Source organism: Peromyscus leucopus, chromosome 7 (genome assembly GCF_004664715.2).
Source record: "Peromyscus leucopus breed LL Stock chromosome 7, UCI_PerLeu_2.1, whole genome shotgun sequence".
NCBI classification, from domain to species: Eukaryota; Metazoa; Chordata; class Mammalia; order Rodentia; family Cricetidae; genus Peromyscus; species Peromyscus leucopus.
Genome location: NC_051069.1, coordinates 97,212,494 through 97,232,144, shown reverse-complemented (window position 1 = coordinate 97,232,144; position 19,651 = coordinate 97,212,494). Strand labels below are relative to the sequence as shown.

The following is a 19,651-nucleotide window of genomic DNA, read 5'->3' as shown; positions in this document are numbered from 1 at the left end:
TTTTTAATAGCACTGATGCCTGGCTGTCAGGGTGAGTTCTTGTGGCTGTTTCAGAGAGAGTAAACTGGAGGCTAGACAAGAGAGGCATTCAGTTCCAAGGCAGTCCTTCTCAGTACCCTGCAAAAGAGCACTCTTAACATCAGTGCCTCTGGTGGTCCTATTTTTCTGCCCCCAGGTCCCTCCTTCATCTCACTACGGGGCATTCCACTCCTGTTTAGATTCGAATGTGTACAGGATAGTCATTTTATGTTCTTGGGAGGAGCCAGGCTAGTGAGTGTGAGAATGGAAGGCGCTGGTGTGACGCAAGGAACTCTCCAGGGAGAGGTGGCCAGTGAGGCTGTCTTCCCATCTTCCTGCCCCCAGCCCAGTTGAAAGCAAAACACACACCAGGATACAGGAAGTTTAGAAAACTGCCTTTATTCTATTAGTTGGAAAAATTAACTGGTACAGAAAAAAAGTTTAGTCAGCTGGAGAGAAAGAGAAAACCTCCCTTGCCACCCTTAAGAACTGGTGGCTCCTCTGGAGGCACCTTGGATACAGTGTGGATAAAGGAGCACTGTGACTTAGAGAGCCAGACCCTGCAGTCCAGGTGAGAAAGGCCATGCCACCTCCAAGGAGTAACTGCCTCAGGCGTGAAACCAAAGTCCTATTTACTTAGTCCAGTCTGGAAAGGGGTACTGGGATGATATATAGGGTTGAATAGGGAAGATATGGCCATATTTTATTAGAGAGAGTGAAAAAATGGGAATTTAAAAAATGAAATTTCCATCTGACTTTATTTCCAAATACACTTTCTTAAAAAAAAAAAAAAAAAGAAAGAAAAAAAAAAAAAAACAACAATACACTTTCTGTGGGAATGACAAATATCAGTATTAGGAAATCCAATTATACAAAAAATACTACATCTAGTCTGGGGTAGATATATTTATTTTTGGTAACATACATTAAGTGGCACTAATTACACAGTAACTATAAGGTAACTAACATGAGACCACAGAACTGTAACTCTGCCACAGCTGCGTGGACTTGGGCCTTTCTGGCCTAGCAAGTTTTCAAAAAACTGGATGCCTTCCCCAGAGCTCTGCCAATGGATCTGTTAAGGAGGAAAGCTCTGAAGTAGTGACTCACCAGAGGTCCTTGCAGCTGACAGATGAGAGGCAGGACATGTTAGTTATAAAGTAGTTACAGCCTAATTCACAAAAGTTACCAACTGTTTCTTTCTAGAAAGAAGCAAGAAGTTAAGAAATTCTTTGCCTTAGCGCCTGGTGTCAGGTGGAGAGCAGAGAGGGCTGTTAGAGCAGTGTCAGAAAGACCCTGGCTGGGCAGACAGGTCGGACATCATTAATAATCATAGCTGGCTTCTAAATACTGGTAGCAAGATGACTTCTGATTTGTAATCTTAGGTAAATTATAGATAAATGAAAAGGCCAGTAATCATACACTAAGATTAATAAACAGCACTTCAAAATTAACCGCATGAGGGCTGTGCTTGCACAAGGCTTCACAAAATGAGGCACCCAGATTTTTTCTTCCCACGTCTGGCTTGCAGAGCAGCTCTCGTGGCCATTTCAAAAACCTCTCTCACTCCATCTTTGGTCTTTGCTGAACACTCCATGTACCCAAAAGCGCCAATCCTGTTTGCCATATCTCTGCCTTCTTCAGGTTTTACCGGCTCCTGGTAGAGAGAGAAGAGTGTTTGAGCTAAGTCTTACTCACAGAGATATACAGCATTTAAGACTGTTTTCCCAACTGTTTTGTTTGAGACAGGGTATCACTATGTAGCTGAGGATGACCTGCCTCAACCTCCTAAAGACCTGGAACTACAGGTACATGGCACCACTCTTGGCTGAAAAAAATTCAAGCAACCCAGATTTAAGCTGTTTTATAAAATTCTCAAACTTATATGCATACACAGAAACTATGTCTATTAAACCTGTTCTTTTTTTTTTTTTTAATTATTTATTATGTATACAGTGCTCTATCTGCAGACCAGAAGAGGGTAACCGATCTCATTACAGGTAGTTTTAAGCCACCATGTGGTTGCTGGGAATTGAACTCAGGACCTCTGGAAGAACAAGCAGTGCTCTTAACCGCTGAGCCATCTCTCCAGCCCTCTTTTTTTTTTTAAGACAGGGTTTTCTCTGTGAAGCTTTGCGCCTTTCCTGGAACTCACGTTTTAGCCCGTGCTGGCCTCAAATTCAGAGATCCTCCTGCCTCTGCCTCCCGAGGGCTGGGATTAAAGATGCACGCCACCACTGCCAGGCTAAACCTGTTCTTTTATTATAGGCAGAGAGAAGTCACAGAAACTGGGGGACTGAGTAAGGAATCCAGAGCAAGCTGTAACCTGTTTTGTTATACATTGGTGCTAGGCAAGCCACTGAGCTGTATTCCCAGCCCAAGAATAGTTTATTGAGTACAGTGCAAGGGAGCAACAAGTTAGATAATAATAAGAGCACTTACTGCCTGTATCTAGTTTTGCACCTGTCCTGGAACTCGCTTTGTAGACCAGGCTGGCCTCTAACTCACAGAGATCTGCCTGTCTCTGTCTCCCGAGATTAAAGGCGTGGGCCACCACCGCCCGGCCTACCTACCTTTATAGGGCCCAAACACCCACAAATGGCTAGTGCCTGGCCATGACACTGAGGTGAGGAGTGCGTTTCTGTGGGTTGAAGACATTAACACTCCTTCACCAGAGAAGCTCTGACATTAGAGCACCTGGTATCTGAAAGGTTGAGATTTATTTATAACAATGGAATTTGGACCTTCTGTCTGGACTAATAACAACCTTTAGATTTTCCTGATCCTTTGGCAACTGGACAGGGAAAGGAGGTGTCTGCATCTAAAGCAGAACTACTGCTGGGGTGGTTCCTTTCCAGGGTGGCACTTCTTAGGAGCAGGGCTAACTCCTAAGAGATACCCCATCTCAGTGAATAAGGAGCCTTAGGGAATCCCCTTGGTCAGGTCCTAGCCAGGAAGGGCTGTGTGGGCACAGAACGACTTCTGGGATTCTAAAACGGTATCGTTTGTGAGGGTTTCTTTTGGGTGATAAAGTTTAAGACTACTATAGGAAAGCTAGGTGTGGTGGTGCAGGCCTTTAACCTCAGCCCTCAGGAGGCAGAGAGGTAAGTAGGTCTCCGACTTCCAGGCCAGCCAAGGCCACACATGTAAGACCCTGCTCACTCCGGATCCTCCTACCCCCACACCATACCTGCTTCATTTTGGCTAACTCCCGTCTTGTGTGCTCATCATTCCGAAGATCCTTCTTGTTCCCAACCAGGATGATGGGCACATTGGGACAGAAATGCTTGACTTCAGGAGTCCATTTTTCTGGGATGTTTTCTGAAAGAAAAAAATGTACAGAATTTGAGAATAAATTCTAATCCCATTTTGAAGACCTCCAAGAACCCTAGGTTAAACTATCAGGGCATTTTCTTTTCCACTGTTGTTTCGAAAGCACATTGGAGGCTGGCAAGATCACTTAGCAGGTAAAGGTGCTTGCCACAACTGGGACCCAAGTGTTTAGAAGACAACTGTCTCTTGCTTATTGTCTTCCAACCTTCATGTGTGTCATGGCATGTACGTACGTACACACACACACACACACACACACACACACACACACACACACAAAATTTGGGGCCCTAGCTGGGTGGCGGTGATACACACCTTCAATCCCAGCACTTGGGAGGCAGAGTCAGGCGGATCTCTGTGAGTTTGAGGCCAGCCTGGTCTACAGAGTGAGATCCAGGGCAGGCACCAAAACTACACAGAGAAACACTGTCTCAGAAAAACAAAACAAAACAAACCACAACCAAAAAAATTGGGGCCCCATATAATAATAATAATAATCCATTAATCTCAAAAATCATAGGCAAAATCAGCTGGGTAGCAGCACTCAGGTAGCAGAGGTCATCCTGGTCTACAGAGCAAGTTCTAAAAGTCAGTGCCACACAGAAAGACCCTATCTCAAAAAAAAAAAAAAAAAAAAAAAAAAAAAAAAAAAAAACCCAGAGTATTGCTAAGCTTCTCGGGGGTTAGGACCCAAATAAGAGCTCTGGATTCTGTCCCACAGAGAGAGGTTCACCACAGGCCATATCTGTCCTTGCTGGTAGAAAGGCCACAGCTGCCAAGGTCATGTTCTCTTTCTACCTTGCTCTTATTCCTGGGGTGGTTTGAATTAAGAACAGCCCCCACAGACTCATGATTTGAATGTTTGGCCGATAGGGAGCGGCACTGCAGGAGGTGTGGCCTTGTTGGAGTAGTGCATCCCGGGGGAGGTGAGCTTTTATATACTCAAGCTAGGCCTAGTATGGCAGTCTCCTGATGCTGCCTACAGACCGCCATGATTCATTCCTGCCATGATAATAATAATAATGGACTAAACCTCTGAAACTGTAAGCCAGGCCCAATTAAATGTTTTCTTTTAAAAGAGTTGCCATGGTCAATGTGTGGTGACAAGGCACACCTTTAACCTCGGCACTCAGGAGATAGAGGCAGGTGGATCTCTGTGAGAAGTCAGCCTGGTCTACAAATTGAGTTCCAGGATAGTCAGAGCTGTCTCAAAAAACCCAAAACAAAAAAAAAAAAAAAAAAAAAAAAAAAGAGGCAGGCAGCCAATTTTGGTCCTAGATATACTACCACTGCATTAGAGACCTTTTCCATTCAGTTCTCATGTGTGCGTTGGTCTGTGTGGAGGCTGTCACTGTGTCACTGTGTGTCGAGATCAGAGGACAACTTGCAGGTGGCTGCTTCTATCATTTTGAAGTCCCAGGGATTGAACTCAGGTCCTCAGACTGGGGGCAACCCTTCTACCCTCTGTGCAGTCTCACCAGGCCCGAATTACACATTTAAACCCAACACTGCACCTAGAAGGGATGCCAGGGCCCTTTCTAAGCATGTGGGAGACCCTGAGATTTCATGTTAGCAGTGTGAAAACCCTTTTGAAACCCTACCACTCATTACTATCACTCAGTTACTAGTGTGCACCGCATGGGCACACGCGCTACCCAGTCCATCTGTGGAGGTCAGATAACAATTTGCAAGGGTCATTCCTCTCTAATTGTGAAGGTGCGGGGACCAAAGTCAGGTCATCAGGTTTGGTGACAGATGACCCTTTACCTATTGAGCCACCTCACTGGCCCCCACCATGTGAACACACACAGGTCAAGAGAGACCTAGAATGAAATGAAACCCACAGGCTCACGCTCCAATCGCAAGGCTCCAGGAACCTTGAGTACCATAATTCCTTTCCTGTATTTGTTTCTTTTTTTTAAAGATTTATTTATTTATTATGTATACAGAAGAGGGCGCCAGATCTCATTACAGATGGTTGTGAGCCACCATGTGGTTGCTGGGAATTGAACTCAGGACCTCTAGAAGAGCAGTCGGTGCTCCTAACCTCTGAGCCATCTCTCCAGCCCCTGTATTTGTTTCTTGAGACAGGATTTCTCTGTGTAGCCCTGGGTATCCTGGAACTCACTCTGTAGACCAGGCTGGCCTCAAACTCACAGAGATCCACCTGCCTCTGCCTCCCAAGTGCCATGATTAAAGGCATGTGCCACTACTACCTGGCATGATTCATTTTCTGAAAGAATGTCAGAATATATGTTTTTCATCCACTTGATACCCAAAAGGACACAAAAAACAGATCTTTCCCATCTAAACAGACAGTGACAACCAACCAGCCTGCAAGGCTACTCACCTAAACTATCAGGGCTGTCGATGGAGAAACACATCAGTATAACATCAGTGTCTGGATAGGAGAGAGGCCTCAGGCGATCATAATCTTCCTGTCCAGCTGTGTCCCACAAAGCCAACTCCACCTGTGACAAGAAAAACAACCACAGAAGTGCAATGTTATTATTACTACCCATTTTTCAAAAAAGGGTCACTCACTATATATATTCCAACAGAAGACTGTCCAAAATAGTAAAAACAGCTATTCATCTTTCTGAGAATCAAATCCAAATACAGGGTATTATTTTATCAAAATAGCAAATTTATGAACAGAACAATGGTGCTACAATTCAAAATGTCCAGTTAATAAAATACTGTAGTTTATAAAACCGGGCACAAAGAACTAAGGACAACTCCAGTTGAGAGCTGGAGAAGCAAGCAGCCTTCCCCAGAAAAGAGCACACCAACTAGTTATCAATTCCAAATGGTCAGCTCTGAAAAACAAAGTTAACATTATACAGACTGGCCGGGCGGTGGTGGCGCACGCCTTTAATCCTAGCACTTAGGAGGCAGAGGCAGGTGGATCTCTGTGAGTTCGAGGCCAACTTGGGCTACAGAGTGAGTTCCAAGAAAGGCGCAAAGCTACACAGAGAAACCCTGTCTCAAAAAAAAGCATTATACATACTGAATACATTGTACTTATGTGATTAGAAATACACATGCACGCACAACGAAAAGAGGTCATGAATTTAAAGAGAAAGAAGGGGTATATGGGAGGGTTTAGAGCAGCAAGTCTCAACCTGGGGGTCAACTGGCCCTTTTACAGGGGTCATGTATTAGATATTTTACATATCAGATATTTACATTATGTTTCATAACTAGCAAAATTACAGTTATGAAGCAGCAACAAAATTTTATGGTCACACAATGAGGAACTATTAAGGGTCACAGCATTAGGAAGGTTTAGAAGATGGAAAGGGAAGGGAGAAATAATGTAATTATAATTTCAAAACACTAAAGGAAATAGTTTTTACAAAAGTATTTAATAGATCCACATTATGCTATGAAAGAAGACACTCAAGAAAGTAAATCAATCTTTGAGTAATTTTTCTCATTCAGTCACTCTGAACCACAGTACCTATGGATACACTTTTTCAGATCAAACTCCCTTATTTCAGAGGCCTCTTCTTGAATAAAGAACTCTGTCTTTCCTGAGTAAGTCATGTTCAAGGTTAACAGGACAGGAAAGGTAATTATGGACCATTACTCAAAGATTTTAGTAAAAAGTGCTCATTTGTATTTCTTTTTTTTTAATAAAGTGCTAAAAGAGAATCCAAGGCCTCATGCATGCTAGGCAAAAACTCTACCAACTAAGACACATATTCAATCTTGTCAATAAATTTCTCATGGACAAGATCCTGGTTAATCTAAGATACCAGGCTCAGATAATACAAAGAGATCATATGGTTGGCCCCAAAACTATCTTTTTAGTGGACAGTTATAAAAATACAGTACCTGACAGTTACTTTATACAAATAGAATGTTGTAACAAAATCAGTAATGTTCACTAGGCCTTTGAGAAATGAGCTTCAAAAATACTAACCTAACCATACTTTCTTCAAATCAGTGAATATATTATATTATACTAATCCCAGACAAGAAGGGTATTATATGACAGCAGTCAGTCAAAAAAATCTCAGCAAATTTCCACCTAGTTTATCACAAATGGGGAACTATATGTGACACCTGCCAAAAACCAGTTTTCTTGGCCAGGGGGTGGTAGCTCACTCCTTATATCCCAGCCCTCAGGAGGCAGAGGCAAGCCTGTGAGTTTGGGGCCAGCCTGGTCTACAGTGCAAGTTCCAGGACGGTCAGGCTACACAGAGAAACCTAGTCTCGAGACACAAACAACAAACAAAATCAGCCTACTTATCAGGTTCACAGAAAAACTTGCTTCCAAGCATCCATGCAGACTGAGGTAGCAATATGCTGCAATGGTGGTCCCCCTCAAAGAATATACTGGTTCTCACAGTCCCCACAGCACTGGGCCTCAGGCATATTAGGCAAGTACTCTACCATTGAGCTACATAACCAGTCTTCCATGTGCGTGTATTTTTTTTTTTTCTGAGATGTCTCACTAAGTTGTCAAGCTGGCCTTGATTGAAGGCCTTTGTCCCAACCTTCTGACAACTACAGGCCTGTACCACCAGGATTATTTCATTTTAGATGGCAAGGTTTTACTATGCAGCCCACTCTGGCCTCTAACTTGCAATCTACCTGCCTCATGCTGGGATTATGTGTGCCATGTGCTAGATTGGAAAACCTTTATATTTTGTTTTGCTGTAGACGTAAGTTCTCATATACTTCAAGCTAGCCTCAAACTTGTTATTAGCTGAGAATGACCTTAAACTTCTGGTTTTCCTGACTCTACCTGCTAAGCACTAGGATTAGAAACAAACGTGTGCCACCACATTTGGTTTATGTGGTGCTGGAGGTTGAACAGAAGGTATTCATTCTATCAGCTGAGCTGTATCCCCAGTTCCATTTACTCACCTATTTATGTATTTTTGTATTTATTCATTTATTTATTTAATGGCCAACCTCTTACTCTCTAGCTGAGGTGGATCTGCAACTTAAAAATACTCATTTTTGCCAGGCAGTGGTGGCCTTTAATCCCAGCACTTGGGAGGCAGAGGAATGAGGATCTCTCTGAGTTCGAGGCCAGCTTGGTCTACAGAGTAAGTTCCAGGACAGGCACCAAAACTACACAGAGAAACCCTGTCTTGAAAAGCCAGAAAAAAACAAAAAACAAAAAACAAAAAACAAACCACTTCATTTTTATATTATGTGTGTATGGATGTGTGTGTGTGTGTGTGTGTATCATCTATGTGCCTGACACAAATGTGGGTGCTAATAACTGAACTCAGGTCCTCTGAAAGAGCATTTCTTTCCTTCCTTCCTTCCTTTCTTTTTTAGATTGTGTTTCTCTGTGTAGCACTGGCTGTCCTGGAACTCACTCTGTAGGCTGGCCTCGAACTCACAGAGATCCACCTGCCTCTGCCTACCAAGTGCTGGATTAAAGATGTGTGCCGCCACCACCTGCCCAAGAGCATTTAAGTTTGTCATCTTCCAGTCCCCCTGGATTTGGAACTTACGCTGTAGGGTTTCAGACATGAAATTACCATGCCCAGCTTGTATTCTCTGTATTCTAATCTAACACACTAAACTAGTTGGGTATTACTGCACATACCTGTACAATTATCTCAGGCAGTGGGCTGAGGAAGGACATTCCTGAATATATGAGACCCCATTTCAGAAATAAACAAGATGGAGCCTAGCAAATCAGGGATTCAAGGCCAGTCCTGGTTCAACAGTGATATAGAAACCAGCCTGTGCTATATGAAATTGTCTCACAAACCAACTACTAATAAATCAACCAACCCAAATCCCAAAAGAAAGGTGGCAGGGGGAAATGGATTTCTGTTTCTAACATTTTTGCTACAGTGTGTACAAAAAAGCCTAATTCGATTAAATAGGCACCTAACATACAAAAACATCAGTTATTATGGAACTTGAACTCACCTGCTTTCCATCCACTTCGATATCTGCCACATAGTTTTCAAACACTGTGGGCACATAAACCTCTGGGAATTGGTCCTTGCTGAAGACTATGAGCAAGCATGTCTTACCACAAGCTCCATCACCAACAATCACCAGTTTCTTCCTGATGGCAGCCATCGCTTAAACATAAAACAAAAGGTATTAGCTAAAATGTGTAAGAACTGGTAAGCAGCCACAGATTATGACACATTTTATTGGCTGTGGGGGTAGGAAGGGGGTACTATTAGTGTTTCCAAATTAAAAATTCTGGAACAGGGGCTGGAGAGATGGTTCAGTGGTTAAGAGCACTGTTATTCCCACAGGACCTAGGTTCAATTCTCAGTACCCACATGACAACTCACAGCTGTCTGTAACTCCAGTTCCAGAGGATCCAACACCTTTACACAGACATGCATGCAGGCATAAAAACAAAACAAAACAAATAAAAATAAATCAATTAAAAAAAATTCTGTAACATTGTTCTATTTGGCACCTAAAAGCTACACACCAAACACTTTTTTCTTTCTTTCTTTCTTTTTTTTTTTTTTAAATACTTATTTGTTATGTATAATAGCCAGAAGAGGGCACCAGATCTCATTACAGATGGTTGTGAGCCACCACGTGGTTGCTGGGAATTGAACTCAGGACCTCTGGAAGAGCAGTCAGTGTTCTTAACTTCTGAGCCATCTCTCCAACCTACCAAACACTTTTCTTAACATTGAAAAATTAACAGTCATCCCATAAGATGAGGAATGAAGTAGAGATTTGTTCTTGTTACGTCTATCCAAAACCATTAGGTAAGAATTTTTAAGGAATCTACTGAAAAAAAACAAAAAAACAAAAAAAAAACAAAAAAAACCAGAGCTTGGAACGGTAACTTGTGCCTATAATTTTGGCACTGAGGAGCTGAGGATGTAGGGGTACTATGAGTGAGGACTGGACTATAGTATGAGACTCTGTCTCAAATAAAAACAAAACACATACAAATTATCAGGATGAATAATGTAGGATATGGGCTGGACATGGTAACAGGCAGACCTACGAAATTTTGAGGCCAGTCTAGTGTACACAGTAAGTAAGTTCAGGCCAGCCAGAGCTACATAGTAAGACCCATACAAAACAAAAAACCAAACCAAACCAACCAAAAATAAATAAACAAAACAAAACAATCCACCAATCAATCAAGGGGCTGGCTCAGTAAAATGCTTGATCCTCAAGCGCAAGGATCTGAGTTCAGATCACTAGCACAGAAAGCCTGTCAAGAGAGAACAACTGTATTTTTATACACTAGCAATGAACAATCTGGAAAATGAATAATTTTACAGCTTGGCATGGTAGCTCATGCCTGTCATCCCAGCACTTGGAAGGCCCAGGCAGGAGGCTAACTTCCAGCATAAGGCCATAAGGTCTACCTAGTCTGTTCCAGGCCAGTATAAGCTGTAGTATATGTTATCTCAAAAATAAATTTCGCAAATCATAGTGGGACATGACTTTCTTTTTTTTTTTTCTTTCTTTCTTTTTTTTTTTTTTTTGTTTGTTTTTGTTTTTGGAGACAGGGTTTCTCTGTGTAGTTTTGGTGCCTGTCCTGGATCTCACTCTGTAGATCAGGCTGGCTTCGAACTCAGAGAGATCCCCTGGCTCTGTCTTCCTAGTGCTGGGATTAAAGGTGTGACCACTTTGGTCTACAGAGCGAGTTCTACAACAACCAAGACAGGGAAACCCTATCTCAAAAAAATAATAATAATAATAATAATAATAATAATAATAATAATGCCTGTATTCTTAGCACTTGTAGAAGGACTACCCCAAATTTGAGCCTGATCTACGTTTATCAAAATCTAGTTAGGACTATACTCAATTATACTTGGAATTTTGCGCCTCTTAAAATAAAATGTGGGCAGCACGATGACGTAAGGAATAAGGTGCTGCTGCTGGGCTGTAGATCGGGCACAGTGGTTAAGAGAACTGGCTGTTCCTTCTAAGGACCTGGGTGTCAGGGCCAGAGGATCTGACACCATCTTCTGGAAAAGGGTGCTTGCTGACAAGCACCATGACCTGAGTTCAATGCCCAGAACACACACACACACACACACACACACACACACACACACACACACACACACACACACGCGCGCTACCCTGTTACTACGGCAGGGCTCCAATCACATCTTTGCCCACAGGCCTTCAGAGTATTCTCAATGCCAAATACCTAGCATTTAAGCTCTTCTAAAATTATAACACAAACCATTTCTCTTTCCATCTTTTTTTCTTTGAAAAAATTTAAAAACTACATTGACTCATTCATTTGTTGAAGGGAAGGCGAACATGTCAGAGAACAGGTGGTGGGTGGTCAGAGAGCAACTTCCAGGAACTTTCTTTGCTACCATGTGGTTTCCAGGGATCAAACTCAGGTTATCGCTTAGAGACAACTGCCTTTACTTCCTGAGCCATCTTGCCAGCCAAGTCTCCTACCGTTTTAAACCACACACCTGTATCTACTTACTAACTAGCCCTCAACATTTCTAACTCCCCCAGGGCAAACTGAAAACCCCTGTCCTTTCCCAGGAAGAAGGACCCTGCTTGCCCATTTGATTCTGTTCCAAATACCCATTTCTTTTCCCAACCCACCCTTTCCAATCACGTGTTGCCTCCAAGTGCAGCCTTGGGACTCTCTTAGAGCTTATATCATAAAACCATGGCTTAGCTGGACATAGTAATCATGAATGATTTCAATCACAGCACTAGAAAGGCAGAAGCAGGTGGATCTCTGAGTTTGAGGACAGTGTGGTCTACACAGTGAGACCCTGTCTCAAAAAACAAAACAAAACAATAACAATAAAACCCACCCCCTCTGACCTACCCTACATGAAGGAGGCAGAAGCCATCTTTTCTTGGGCTTGACTTACACTCATTCCTGAAGTCTAAGTTCTTTCTCTCAGGAGAAAGAGCACATATACCACCGAGCGGTGGTGGCGCACGCCTTTAATCCCAGCACTCAGGAGGCAGAGGCAGGCAGATCTTTGTGAGTTCGAGGCCAGCCTGGTCTACAGAGCGAGGTCCAGGAAAGGCGCAAAGCTAAACAAGAGAAACCCTGTCTCTAAAAACAAACAAACAAACAAAAAAGAGCACATATACCTATCCACCTGCACCTCTCCTTACTTTCCATTGCATCCAGCATGTCATGAACACGATCAATGATATCATACATACAGAAGGAACAAACTTACAAAAAGGACATGCTCTAAAAATACATTGATAAAGTAGCTGGCTCGTTTATAATTATCATCAGCTTTCTCTCAAGGCAATGACTCTTCTGTTGTTGAGATGGGGTCTCATTTAACACCAAGACTGGCCTGAAACTCAGTATGTAGTAGAAGCCAGCACAGGTCTCACTGCCTCTACTTCTCAAGTGCTAGGATTAAAGTATGTACCACCACGCCTGTATTTATAGTGGCTGTTTCTCATAGGACTCTGAATACATTAAGTTTTTTAACAAAAGAAAACATAATGTGAGACAAGAAAGAAACAGAAAACAGTTGAGTAGTGGTGGCACATAGCTTTAATCGCAGCACTCAGTAGGCAGAGGCAGGTGGATCTCTGTGAGTTCGAGGCCAGCCTGGGCTACAGAGTGAGTTCCAGGAAAGGCGCAAAGCTACACAGAGAAAAAACAAAAACAAAAATAATAATGCAAAGATGTGTTGCATTTGTTTAACTCTGTAAAGCTGTGTTACTTTGTCTACCTGAAACACCTGATTGGTCTAATAAAGGGCTGAACAGCCAATAGCTAGGCAGGAGAGAGAAATAGGCAGGTCTGGCAGGCAGAATAAATAGGAGGAGAAATCTAGGGAAGAGAGGAGGATGCTAGGGGCCAGCTCACTTAGTCAGCCATGGAGTAAGAAGGGAAAAAAAATATATAAAAAAAGGTAAAAAGCCCAGAGGCAAAAAACATAAGGAGAAATGGGATAATTTAGAAAAGCTGGCTATCAACAAGCCAAGCTATGGCCAAGCATTCATAGGTAAGAATAAGTCTCCAAGCGTTTATTTGGGAGCTGGGTGGCAGGCCCCAAAGTAAAAACAAACAACTACAACAACTTACTGCTCTTGCAGAGAACCAGGATTTGGTTCACAGCACTCACACGGCTACTCACAGCTGTCTGTAACTACAGTTCCAGGTGATACGAAGCCCTCTTTCTGACCTCTGCGAACACCAGGTGTGTACATGGTGCATACATCCATGCAGGCAAAACACCCTAACCCATTAAAGAAATAAATAGCACGGTGGCTCACATGTAGTCTCTACACTTAGTGTAGTGAGAAAATTCAACAGGGCCATTGTACCTGGCATGCATTTCAGAGTGATGGCACCTAAGCCTTGAAGGAACCTTTTGTAAATTAAATAATAAACAGCACAGTGGCTCCCATCTATAATCTCTACACTTAGGAAGTAGAAGCAGAATTCAAGGTCTGCTTAGACTGCACAGATGCTGGTAATAAAGACTACCATTTCCCAACATCCATGCCAGGATTAATAAGTCTGGCTAATGGGCCTTATGTGAGGGATAACAGGAAAGAACTACTAGACTAAGTTCTGAGGTTACAGGGGAATGAAACGTAACAGAAGTTACAGTGTAAGAACAATCAACCTCTAAGGACCGTTCCTCACCGCAAGTGGAGGCTGACCACTACAGGCGGATGAAGGTGAAGTACACAGAGAGGTAAGCTCTCCTAGCTGCTTCCATTCTCCTTCAGTTCATTTTTCTCTTGAGTCTGTCTCAGACATATCCTAGGTTGTTCTCAGCTCTCTATGTAGCTGAGACAGGTATGCACCACACTTGGTTTATGTGGTGCTAGGGAATCAAATAAAGGGCTTTATCCAGTTGTGGTGGCACACACCTTCAAGTACAACACTTGAAAGGCAGAAGCAGGGTTGGGGATTTAGCTCAGTGGTACAGTGCTTGCCTAGCAAGCGCAAGGCCCTGGGTTCGGTCCTCAGTTCTGGGAAGGAAGAGAGAGAGAGAGAGAGAGAGGGAGGAGAGAGAGGCAGAAGTAGGTAGATCTCTGTGAGTTCGAGGTCAGCCTGGTCTACACAATGAGTTCCAGGACAGCAAGGACCACACAAATTAAAAACACAGAACTTACATAGGGCTGTGTGTGGCACTCCATCAACTGAGTTACATCTCTAGTCCTTTTCTCAAAAAAGCAAGGCTGTAACAGTTGACAGTGACACTGAGAAAGGATTTGCACTAAAAAAGAAGTTACACTATTCTAAAAACAAGGTGATAAATTTTAGAACTGCTAGGCAGGAACAAGGGTCACCTTTGAAGACAGAGGTCAACAGTTAAAAACGAGACCACTTAATATACCCTGGTACTCTACTGCAGGTACAGAACTATGTGAAGAGTTGGATCTAACCATAGCTGAGGTTCCACTAGATAAAATAAGAAAGGAAGAGGGGGCTGAAGGATGGAGCTCCCCAGGTAGAGAATTTGTCTAACACACAATGCCTCCAGTTCAGTGCCCACCACCACAGAAACCTAGTCTGGAGGCACACATGAGATACTGTCTCAAGGGTGAAGGAGAGGTGGGAGGAGAAAAGAGAGAAAGAAAATGGGGAAAAGGTTAAAATATTGACAACAAGGAGGTGATAAACTGAAAAGGAGGGGAATGATCAATGAACTCTAAGTTCCAGTGTGGTGGGAGCATTTCAGTGTTTAAATGTTTTTGTTTTTTTTTGAGGGGGGGGGTTTCGAGACAGGGTTTCTCTGTGTAGCTTTGCGCCTTTCCTGGGACTCACTTGGTAGCCCAGGCTGGCCTCAAACTCATAGAGATCCGCCTGCCTCTGCCTCCCAGAGTGCTGGGATTAAAGGCGTGCGCCACCACTGCCCGGCTTTAAATGTTTGAATACACAATGATGGGTACAACTCTAGGGATCACGGTTTCCTTCTGTAGTGTCTTCATTTACCAAATGAGATGACAATGTTTAAAAACAAAACAAAACAACAACAACAAAAAAAAACCACTAATATATTTTAAAATGCACTGACTTGAAAACAATTTGTAGATCAAAGGGATGAGAAACAAAGTCTGTCTATCTTAGCTTACTATGCCTTTGGTTGGTTTTTTCTTTTTTCTCTTCTAGTTTTTCCAGACAGGGTTTCTCTGCTTAACAACTCTGGCTGTCCTGGAACTCCTTTGTAGACACCAGGCTGGCCTCGAACTCAGAGATCCACCTGCCTCTGCCTCCGGAGTGCTGGGATTAAAGGTAGGCACCTCCATCGCCTGGCTTCATTATTTTCAAGACAGGTCTCTCTATGGTCAAGGCTGTCCTGGAGCTTGATATGTAGCCCAGGCTGGCCCTGAACTCAGAGCTTCTCCTGATTCTGCCTCCCAAATTCTGGGATTAAAGGCATGCTCCACCACACCCTGCCTGTCCGAGTGTGTGTGTGTGTGTGTGTGTGTGCGCGTGTGTGTGCGCGCGCGCATTTTATTTGTTCAAAACAAGTCTTACTATGCCTTGAACTTACTATGTAGCTCTGGCTGGCCTCAAAACTCTGAGATCCACCTGCCTCTGCCTCTCTCTGGAGTGGTGGGATTAAAGGCGTGTATCATCACAACCCATGTACAAGAAAGCAGGCTGAGCAAGCCAATGGGGAGCAAACCAGTTAAGTGTTCTTTCCTCCAGTCTCTTGCTTCAGTTCCTACCTCCAGCTCTTGCTCTGGCTTCTCCTGATGATGAACTATATGTGACTTGTAAACTGAAATCAACCCTGTCCTTCCCAAGTTACTTTTGGTCATGGTGTTTACCACAGCAACAAAAAGCAAACAAGAACACTAGTCCAACCAACACTGGTCACTCCTTACAAGGAAGTAAAACAAGATTAACTAGGCCAAGCAGTGGTGGCACACACCTTTAATCCTAGCACCAGGGAGGCAGAGGCAGGCGGATCTCTGATTTGAGGCCAGCCTGGTCTACAGAGCTAATTCTAAGACAGCCAGGGCTGTTACACAGAAAAACCCTGTCCAAAAAAAAAAAAAAGAAGAAAGAAAGAAAAAGAAAAGAAAAGAAAAGAAAGGTATCTGCTTTTGCAGAGGACCTGGATTTTATTCCAAGCACTCACATGATAGCTCACAACCAACCCTAACTCCAGTCCCAAGGGATCCTATACCCTCTTATGACCTCTGTAGGTAGGCATCAGGTATACATGACTCACATAAATATATAAATATATTCAGGAAAACCATTTATATAAATTTTTAAAAATTATAATTAAAAACCATAGGGCTTTGTAAATGAGATAGACTCGTAAACATACTTGTTACAAAAAAAGTTATATTTGATCCTTGAATCCCACAGTAGAAGAAGAGGACTGACTTGAAAGCTATAACAGCTAATGCTTATCTTTTTTGTACACACCAATGCCTGATCTATAAGGTCTAATAACAAAGAGCTATATTTTAATTCTTATATTCCTATAATACTTAACAGGGTCAAAATAGCACTGAATAGATATGTATAAGATTAAGAAGCCGGGCGGTGGTGGCGCACGCCTTTAATCCCAGCACTCGGGAGGCAGAGGCAGGCGGATCTCTATGAGTTCGAGGCCAGCCTGGACTACCAAGTGAGTCCCAGGAAAGGCGCAAAGCTACACAGAGAAACCCTGTCTCGAAACCCCCCCCCCCAAAAAAAAAAAAAAAAAAAAAAAAAAGATTAAGAAACTTAGCCTTTCCAAATAAACAGATATAAATGTGTTATTGGTATATGAAGAAGGTTTTTTTATTTTGTTTTGAGACAGGAGTCTCATGATGTAGTCATGGCCTGGAATTAACTATGTAGACCAGGCTGGTCTAGAACTCAGATCCGCATGCCTCTACCTCCATATTTAGCCAAAGAGTTTGTTTTGTTTTGGGGACACTAGAACATGAACCAAGGACCTTGGATATGCTAGTTAAGAGCTCTGACACTGAGTTACAATCCCTACCCTTACTTTGGTGGTGATGGCAGGAGGATCTCTGAGTCTGGTCTACAGAGTGACTACAGAACAGCCAGGGATATGTAGAGACCCTGTCTCCAAAAATTAAAAGAACAAAAGAACATACCCAGCCCAGATTAGCTTGAAACTCAAGGCCTTCTTGCCTCAATCTTCTGCTTACTGGTATTACACATGTACATTTGTTAGACATGGTTTTAACTTTTCTTGTTTGTTTTTTTCTTTCGAGACAGGGTTTCTCTGTGTAGCTTTGGAGCCTGTTCTGGAACTCTGTAGCCCAGGCTGGCCTAGAACTCTGCCTCCTGGGTGATGGGATTAAAGGTGTGCGCCACCACTGTCCGGCAGTTTTTAACTTTTTAACTTTTGCAAAGGACGCTATCAAATGTTCAGATAATAAAGTTAGACACTATTCTTCAAATTTACTAAGTTACTGCCCTTCTTTTCTGAGTCTTAAAGTCTCATTACTGAAACAGGAAATTACTTCTTTCCAAACAAGACCTACAAGCAAGTAGGAAGTATGTGTCAATCACTGTATTAAATTTTCTGTAGTTCTTACAGTCATATCTAAAACAAAGTCTGAATATCTATTTATCATCTCAGATACGACAAAGCTGTAAGATAAATATACCCTTAGAATATTCTAGAAAGAGGCTTTTACCAAAATGAAGTTCATTATGAAAGACTAAAAGCTCTTGTTACTAACAGCTAAGCACTGAAGACTGAAAATACTTTTTTCATAAAGTAGAAGAGAATCAGTTACTCAAATAGGGTATTTTTCTTAAAAGGAAACCAATCTTTTTTTTCCTCTAACATTTTTTTTTCTTACATTGTAGGATGCATTCCTATAAAAAAGAGAAAGGGCCTGGAAATCATGTTACTATTCCTTTATCTGATCTTGTCATAATCATAGTAAATTTACTGTATTTGGAGGTACATGTGAGCAGATCTGGAATAGATTAGCCAACACACTCCTTCTACAAAGAGGTCCAGGTTGACTCTTCTCTGCTCCATCATCACCGCCTAAAACACCACCATTATTCTACTTGACCAAATATTTCATTTAGATTTCAAATTCTGACATGTTTTTCACTAGGACACATCTATCACATGACTACTCAACAAAACCAAACATCAGCTGCATAAGCAAGTTCTGTATACATCAGATACAATTTAGGTTTTACTAGAATCTGATTTTAGTTATAAACATATAGATGGCAACAGACTAGATGTCAGCGGTTTACACCAATAGTTAATCAGCTCATTAGTTGAATCCCTGCTTTCTCACTTTGGTGCTTTCAGCATCAGTTTCCTTTATTTGTCAGGCGATGGTAACAGAAATATTACAAAACACAGCCAGGAAGATGGTTCAGGGGGTAAAGGCTGGCCTTGACGTATTCATTCTGGCACCTCTACCCCCAAGTGCTAAGAATACTGGCATATATCATACCTGGCTCTTCTAGAACTTAAATTATTAGCTGGATAATTTTAATGACTTTTTAGATTCTACATAGATAATACTTTTTTTGTTTTTTCCAGACAGGGTTTCTCTGTGTAATAGTCCTGGCTGTCCTAGAATTTGCTTATGGAGACCAGGCTAGCCTCAAACTTACAGAGATCCACCTGTATCTGCCTCCCAAGTGCTGGGATTAATACTTTTTAACACTGACAACCTATTTATCTCTTCAATGATTTTTGGCTTATTTTTGACATATCAGAAGCCAACAAAGACATCTGAGGTGGTTCTAGTTAGTAATGAATGCATTAAAGACATTTATTAGCCAAACATTATCAGCAGGCACAAAACAGTTCTCTAGCCAAGCAGCAGAAGTGGAAATAATTCATCTGAATTACTATGCCTCTGCAGGATCAAGATTTTAGGAAGATAATGAATAAATTTCCATGTAGATAAAATAACCGTAGCTTTAAAAATGACTAATTCAGCATACTTAAGATAATTATAATTTTACCTCATGTATTTTCAAAAGGCTAATTATGCAGAAAAAACAGCTATGATTACAGCAAGCTTTCTACCATTTCTAGACACTTGGACACCAAACAAAATGCAGAACAATCTCCTTTTTCAAGGGCTCGGTAACGAGGCTGAGGTGCAGCTCAGCAGCAGTGCTTCCCTCTGGCATGTGGAGAGCCTTGGGTTTGAACCTCAGCACTACAGAAAATAACGTGAAACCTCTAACATACAGGATATAACATTAGAAACGGAGGTTATACCTTATCCTGTTGACATTATTTCAAGCATGTTGTAATTCTGAGACTTCATCTTTCAAACATGTATGCTAAAATGTATACATCTTAAGTTTTTTTCCCTCTAAATCAAAAGATAGTCTGTATGATGCTGATGACTATTAGAAAAACAAAAGTTGCTGGGT

The 19,651-nt window shown here is 42.1% G+C and overlaps 1 protein-coding gene across 2 annotated transcripts in view; it reads right to left on the bottom strand.

The window, feature by feature from the left end:
• Positions 1-392: 392 nt before the first annotated feature.
• Rhoa (ras homolog family member A) overlaps positions 393-19,651 on the bottom strand; it is a 31,479-nt gene continuing 12,220 nt past the window's right edge. For both annotated transcript variants that reach the window (XM_028886979.1, XM_028886981.2), the window contains exons 3-6: positions 9,259-9,416; positions 5,702-5,822; positions 3,209-3,339; positions 393-1,675 (exon numbers count right to left, since the gene is read on the bottom strand). In XM_028886979.1, the coding sequence (XP_028742812.1) occupies positions 1,502-1,675; positions 3,209-3,339; positions 5,702-5,822; positions 9,259-9,414 (582 nt within the window). In that variant the 5' untranslated portion in view covers positions 9,415-9,416 and the 3' untranslated portion in view covers positions 393-1,501. The remainder of the gene's footprint in view (positions 1,676-3,208; positions 3,340-5,701; positions 5,823-9,258; positions 9,417-19,651) is intronic.